At 43.0% G+C, this 7,665-nt stretch overlaps 1 protein-coding gene across 1 annotated transcript in view; it reads left to right on the top strand.

Annotated features, from left to right (window-relative positions):
• Nucleotides 1-6,126: 6,126 nt before the first annotated feature.
• hao1 (hydroxyacid oxidase (glycolate oxidase) 1) overlaps nucleotides 6,127-7,665 on the top strand; it is a gene marked incomplete at both ends in the record, with an annotated part of 28,333 nt that continues 26,794 nt past the window's right edge. Inside the window, one exon of the mRNA XM_084329911.1 lies at nucleotides 6,127-6,263. Within this exon, the coding sequence (XP_084186037.1) occupies nucleotides 6,127-6,263 (137 nt within the window). The remainder of the gene's footprint in view (nucleotides 6,264-7,665) is intronic.

Below are 7,665 nucleotides of genomic sequence, written 5' to 3'. Positions count from 1 at the left end.
CTGTGTGTGAAATTCCGTGACTACCTGTATTATGCCCCACACTTCACTATCTACACCGACAACAACCCGTTGACCTATGTAATGAGTACTGCCAAGCTCAATGCAGTCGGTCATCAGTGGGTTGGAGAATTGGCAGACTTCCGGTTTGACGTCAAATACAGACCGGAAAGTCCAACATAGATGCAGACACTCTTTCCCGCCTTCCCCTGGATATGGAGAGATATGAAAGAACCTGCACAGAAGAGCTCTCCAATGAAGCAGTACGAGCGACGTGGGAAGGAAGCCAAGCGGCTGAAAGGAAAGACGTGGCATGGGTTGCGGCGCTTAACAGTCTACGAACAGGTCGAAAAGTACCTAGCGGAAAAAAATCTAATCTACGAATTCCAATCTGGCTTCAGAACATCCCACTCCACTGACACATGCCTTCTCTATTTGAATGACCACATCAAACAAGAGGTGGACGCAGGCAAATACTGCGGCATGGTCATGCTGGACCTACAAAAGGCCTTTGACACGGTCAATCACTCCATTCTGATTGACAAGCTAAAAGCAATTGGTTTTGATAGTCTATCAGTGAGCTGGATGCAATCCTACCTTGAGGGGAGGGAACAGATGGTGGAGGTAAACGGTACCCTATCCCCCCCCCCTCACAGTGAGCTGTGGTGTTCCACAAGGAAGCATACTAGGACCGCTACTGTTCCTAATTTATGCAAATGACATGTCGTCAGCTTGTGACTGCAACTTGTTCCTGTTTGCGGACGACTCAGCCCTGCTGGTCTCTGACAAGAACAAGTTACAGGTTGAAAAAACCCTCAGCTCGGAACTAGGCAGAATCTGCATATGGCTCGCTGATAACAAACTATCATTACACATGGGCAAAACAGAGTCCATTCTCTTCGGTTCAAATAACAAACTCAGCAAGACCGACGGCTTCTCAGTTACAGTGGGTGACAATATTGTCACAAGGAAAGATGAAATTACCTACCTGGGTTCCATCCTAGAGGCTAATCTCTCCTGTGACAAAATGGCATCCAATGTAATAAAAAAAGTCAACCAACGAACTCGTTTCTTGTACCGGATCTCCTCTCTGGTAAACAAGAATACCCTGAAGACTCTGGCAGGAGCACTCATTCAGGGGTACTACGACTATGCTTGCACCTCATGGTACCAAAGCATCTCAAAGGCGCTAAAAACAAAATTACAAACATCTCAAAACAAACTGGTCAGACTACTGCTTGACCTTACTCCTAGAACCCACCTCACCCCTGCCCACTTTGACAACCTAGGATGGCTTAGAGTAGACGACAGAGTACAGCAACTTGCAATGGGCCTGGTCTACAAGATACACTACACGACCAAGGTACCCATGTACATGTCAAAATACTTCCCAAAGGTCAGTGAATACCACGATCACAACACCAGAGGGAGCTCCACAAATCATGTTAAACCCAGATTCGGCTCAAATAAGGGACTAAACACGTTTCGCAATTATGCCACATCAATGTGGAACGCCCTACCCAAAGCTGTAAAGGAATGTGGATCACTACCCACTTTCAAAACCTCTCTCAAGGGACACCTACGGGAGACTGCAATTCAACACTGGCCCCTGTAAATATCCTAACCCAACCCCCTCCAATGTACAGTCATTTACCTAGTATGGTTTTGTCAATAGTCCAATGTACAATTTTGTTTGTTTGTACAGTGTCTCCTCCCCCCCCCCTCAATGTACAGTTTTACTTGTTTATACAGTGTGCCCCCCCCCCCCCCCAACCACCTCCAATGTAAATTACCCAGTATGGTTGTCAATATCCCAATGTACCCAACCCCCCCCACATGGGGAGTTTGTTAGGGGTTCGAGCCTGAGGGTGAAATTGAGTGGTTGTGTTTGGTGATTTTCGGAAATGTCAGGAGCCATTTTTTTAAGGTCAGGGAGTGTGTGATGCCCACTAGAAGTGGTATCACGTTAATATCTTTAGATAATGTGTCAAAACAGTGTGAACATACTGGTACAGGATTACCTCCATCAGAAACAAGGTAGAACAGTCATAGTATATTTAATGGGAGACATTAACATACTTTGGTCAATAGGTGGCAGTATAGGACTTGTGTTTAGTGGCTTCGCCTTCCAGGGAACCGTACCTTGCTGTGTAGGGACACACGAGGCGAGCTGAGTCTCACAACCGGAGAGGACTCAGAACCAGTAACACCATGTCTGCGCCTTCCTTTGTCAAATGACTAACTACAACCTGTTTCATAGGTGGGTAATATACTACAAAACACACATAAAGGTTAACAAGGCATACATGCAATGTCGAGGGTCCAATGAAGTGACTATTGTCGATGTTTGAGTCAAGTTTAAGAAGTTTAAGACGACAAGTAACGTGGTTTAGAAGTTGACCGTCTATTGATGGCGCCGTGTCTCGTGGTACATTTAAATAGTGTTGAAATACAATTGCCATTTAATCACTAACGTGTCGGAGTTAAGTATCTCCAAGGGGATTATAAAGGTTTATGTTTTGAAGTACATACTGTTTGGGTTGAATTGCTGTTTAGTAAATGTGTATATTGTGTACAAGTATTGAAGACGGTTAGAGGGAAATTACTTTAGCTTACACTACCTAGAAGGTAGCTAAACACAGGAGCGTCCCACATGCTCTCTCTCTCTCTCTCTCTCTCTCTCTCTCTCTCTCTCTCTCTCTCTCTCTCTCTCTCTTTCTCTCCCTCTCTCTATCTCTATCCCGATCTCCGTTAAATGTAAATATAAATCTATTCCCTTGAGTTACACCATGGTCACAGTTTAGCAAATTCCTAGTAAGGCTGAGAACGGCCAGATACATAAATATATATAAATGCACTTTCATTGCACATTTGAGTTTCAATAGAACTTGAGCTGGAACACAAATATGAGTGACACTGAGGTGTTGAGGTATTTCTGTACACTAGAGAATAGTGGATATGACTGATGATAAACTAATGATGATAAAGGTAACAGCTATTGTTGATATAAGGAATTGTTTGACAGACAATGAGAATGACAGTGTTGTTAAAAGAAGACATACGATGGTCTCTTCCAACATGCCTAGACATGCCTAGACAGGAGTTGGGAATGTTTCCCTTCTCACGTGCTTATACTTAAGACGTCAAATATGTATAAAGACATAAGTAATTACAATGTAAATGCTATTAGAGTGAACCAGGGTATCCTAAAAGGGTAGAATGTGTGTTGCAATGATGAATATGCTTTTGAATTAATAACAAGAATGGAATTATAATTGAATGTATTAAAGTAATGTAACTAATTGAACTGAATGATGATACAATGATGATGATGATTGATTGATTATTCTGTTGAATAAATAAACGAAATAGACAACCGGAGAGGACTCAGAACCAGTAACACCATGTCTGCGCCTTCCTTTGTCAAATGACTAACTACAACCTGTTTCATAGGTTAAATAGATCTCTGCTATCAGGTGCCATATCCTGGTACCTGTAACACATACAAACATAAATACATGATGTATACAATAAATATACAATACAAATACAATATACAATAAATATACAATAGTACAATATACTATACAATAAATATACACTACAATATACAATAAATATACAATACAAATACAATATACAATAAATATACAATACAAATACAATATACAATACAAATACAATATACAATAAGTGCAATCATAATAGAGCTTGTAAAATCAATTAAAACAACTGTAGTTTATGGTGGAATGGTTGGTGATTAAGGATTTCAACTGACCAAAAGATACCAAAGTTCAGTACACATTAGGTGCTTTAAGTGTAAACCAAGCATTGGATTGTGTACCATAGGCATAGGGTCCAGATGTCCACTCCAACAGAGAAGTGAGACCCAATAAATTGGGCAATCTCCAATTATGACTTTATATAGAAACAGATGCCAATGCAGCTCTCGCCTCTCTGCTAGGGAGGACCATCCAACCCTATTATACAGGACACAATGGTGAGCACCATAACCATCACCGGTGATAAATCGAATGCCTGAATGATATACAGTCTTAAGGGCTTAAGAGTGGAAGCCGCCGCATGTCTATAAATCTATGTAGTCCAACACAGACAGGAAAACTGCTTCAACGTCTCTTGATACGTTTGATAATTAATTTTTTTAATTTAAAAAACATTGATGATTGAACATTGATGTTTGCACAAACAATGAAGTGAGAACTCTGACCAATATTAAGTAATTCTGGGTACAAAGTACAGAACCAGTCAAAGAGACACAAGTTACTTATTACACTGAACACACAGCATGGGGATAAATGGGGATATTGATCCAATCCCATGGGATTGAATCACAACCAGAGCCGTTGTGACAGCAGTGCCACCAGATTATTGTCCAAATGGATGGAGTCAGACCAAAGTCTAGAACCTCTATGGGCCAGGAAGACGGGAAGAGAGGAGGCAGAATGACTGGGCTTAGCAAAAAGAAAAAGAAAAAAAACATCAACATAAACATAAACATTTCCATCCAGTAAAATATGATCATCAGTGTTAAAACAGTCCTCAACAGTGGAGTGAGGGCACTCGCCATTCTGACAGAATCTTTGGATAATGTTCAAATCATGTCCATCCTAATGTTAAAGGAACACGCCGACATTATGGGCAATGCGCTTACTGTCTTCTCCAGAGTCAGACAAGAAGATGGATACCAATTTCCTCTCTCTGTGTTTGTTCAGTAGAAAGTTATCCAGCTGCAAGCTATCCTAGTTTAGCACAAATTAATGGAAGTGGATACGGACCACTAACCTAATTTAAAACTCAGAGGGAGGTGTTTTTGGCTGGTCCATGTCCTCTTCCATTAATTTGGGACAGTATCATTACTATAGAACTAATGGTGTTGTCCAAACACTCGTATTGTGCAAAGTTATTATGGAAGGTCTTTTCAGAAGCTTATGTTGACTGGTTCAGTATGTAATTCATGTTGACAGGTTCAGTATGTAATTCATGTTGACAGGTTCAGTAACATTATCTACTTCCATTAATCACAATGATGATCATGATATGAAGCAAAATCATCCTAGTTATTATTTCTGCCATAATCATGCAGCTCTAGAAGCCTACACACCTCAGGTGTCTCTGTCAGCCGTTTGGTCCCTGGTGTGTACATGTACTACATATCATACCATGTACATATATCTGCATGTCTGTCACCCAATTTTACCCAAGGAATGTAATGTGTGTGTGTGTGTGTGTGTGTGTGTGTGTGTGTGTGTGTGTGTGTGTGTGTGTGTGTGTGTGTGTGTGTGTGTGTGTGTGTGTGTGTGTGTGTGTGTGTGTGTGTGTGTGTGTGTGTGTGTGTGTGTGTGTGTGTGTGTGTGTGTGCGTGCGTGCGTGCGTGCGTGCGTGCGTGTGTGTGTGTGTGTGTGTGTGTGGGGGGGGGGGGGGGCAATGATTAAAGCAAGCGTCTGAGTCACAGCCTTTTGTGTGTGTGTGTATTACAAATTAAAATATAATTAGTTGATGGTACGGAGTTTTGCTATATTAATTATACCATGAATTAGACCATATAGATAGAATCTGACAACTTGGAGGGCAGGGCTATTTTTGAGTGGGTAAAGTGGCCGTGGCTAGAGCCCCTTTGGACCCTATACCTACCTGCACGGGACTGGATAAGGTTAGTTCAACAAACAGCTGTTGAATGATTAAAGCAAGCTTGTGAGTCACAGCCTTTTGTGTGTGTGTGTGTGTGTGTGTGTGTGTGTGTGTGTGTGTGTGTGTGTGTGTGTGTGTGTGTGTGTGTGTGTGTGTGTGTGTGTGTGTGTGTGTGTGTGTGTGTGTGTGTGTGTGTGTGTGTGTGTGTGTGTGTGTGTGTGTGTGTGTGTGTGTGTGTGTGTGTGTGTGTGTGTGTGTGTGTGTGTGTGTGTGTGCGCATCTATTTGTATGTGTGTTTGAGAGAAAGTATCCAGTATGTGTGTCTGTCTATCTCAAAGTCACACACAGATACCGAGGTAGAGTTAAAGGACAGGTCTCAGAGTTCCCAGGTTACTGTACCTACTGTAGGAGTCCACATGTGTGAGAACCTGACTGAGTAGCAGTCTCTGTGTGTGTACTGTGTATATATATACATATGTGATGTCAGGGCTCCGTGTGTGTGTCGATGACTTTGAAGAGGAGGCGAGAACAGTTCTTCCTAAAGCAGTTTACGACTATTATCGTTCTGGAGCCGACCAGCAACAGACACTGGCTGAGAACACTGCTGCTTTCTACAGGTAAACATTTATTACCCTAACCGTAAAGCTGGAGTAGGGAACTTTGGAGAAACAAGTCATCTTATTTGTCCAGTAGAAATAAAGCAATTGTCACAGTTTGACGTAAATCGACCTGGATGTGAATTTTGGTATAGTAGGTTCCCAGACAGAGTAGGCTACACAGACACAGCAGGTGAAGGAGTAACACAATTATTTTATTACAATGATCACAGTATCAATAGACAACAATGGGGGGGGGGGGGCTGTGGTGGACAGGCGATGGCACCGCGGAAGCAGGGGGAAGGTTACCCTATCGGCTGCACTGGCTGCTATGATTTCGCCAAAATGATGGGGCTACAGTAGTACACACTTTACTAATGGTGTCACGGTTACGTGAGCCCGTCGAACAATGTGGAACATACCTGAAATATTATAGCTACTGTCACGTCCAACACAGGGGCCACTCTGGGTACACAGAAAACACAAAGGAAACATAGGCTACCACACACCTAATAGCCTATTATACACATGCACGAAAATAACACTCACTCAATGGGGCCACCTTGGTTTAAGGGGAGACATCACCACCTCCACGAGGACATCCCTTCCAGCCTTGGACGCTCACTCTACCAACAAGATGGACAAAGGGAAACATGAGAGGGAAAGCTAAAACCTCCTGCCTGACAGTACTTATCTACTTATAAAAACAACAAAAGAGATGGGGATGGGGAAGGTACAAACAGTCCTGTCGCCCAGGTCTGTAGACAACACTCAATGCGGCACTCCACTTCATCCTCCAGCACCTGGACTCTGCAGGAACCTATGCCAGGATTCTGTTTGTGGATTTCAGCTCTGCCTTCAACACTCTGCTACAGGACAAGCTCTCCCAATTGAGCATGCCCGACTCCACCTGAAGATGGATCACAGACTTCCTGTCTGACAGGAAGCAGCACATGAGACTGGGAAAAGACACTGGAGATGGTTGTGTACTACAGAAGGACCCCAGCCCCACTCACCCATTTCTTGATGAATTGAAAATGGAGGACCCTGATGTAAACGAGACAAACGTCTTTTTCTGGTCTGCATCCTCGTAGCAGTTGTTTGTATTGAGCCATACTGTATTGCACCCATTCTGCAATCTGTTAATAAAGTTTTCAATCAATCAATCAATCAAACCCTGTGTGACTCCCCAGTGGACACTGTGGAGTCCTTCCGCTTCCTGGGAACTATTATCTCCCATGACCTCAAGTGGGGGGGGGGGGGGAAGCACAGCAGAGGATGTTCTTCCTGCGGCAGCTGAAGAAATTCAACCTGCCAAAGACGATGATGGTGCACTTCTACACAGCCATCGTCGAGTTCATCCTCACCTCCTCCATCATAGTATGGTAGCGTGTCATTCATTCTGCTGAGAAGGTGATTGGCT

Source organism: Notolepis coatsorum, assembly GCF_963971535.1.
Source record: "Notolepis coatsorum genome assembly, chromosome: 14".
Lineage (NCBI taxonomy): Eukaryota > Metazoa > Chordata > Actinopteri > Aulopiformes > Paralepididae > Notolepis > Notolepis coatsorum.
This window is presented reverse-complemented; position numbering and strand designations above follow the sequence as displayed.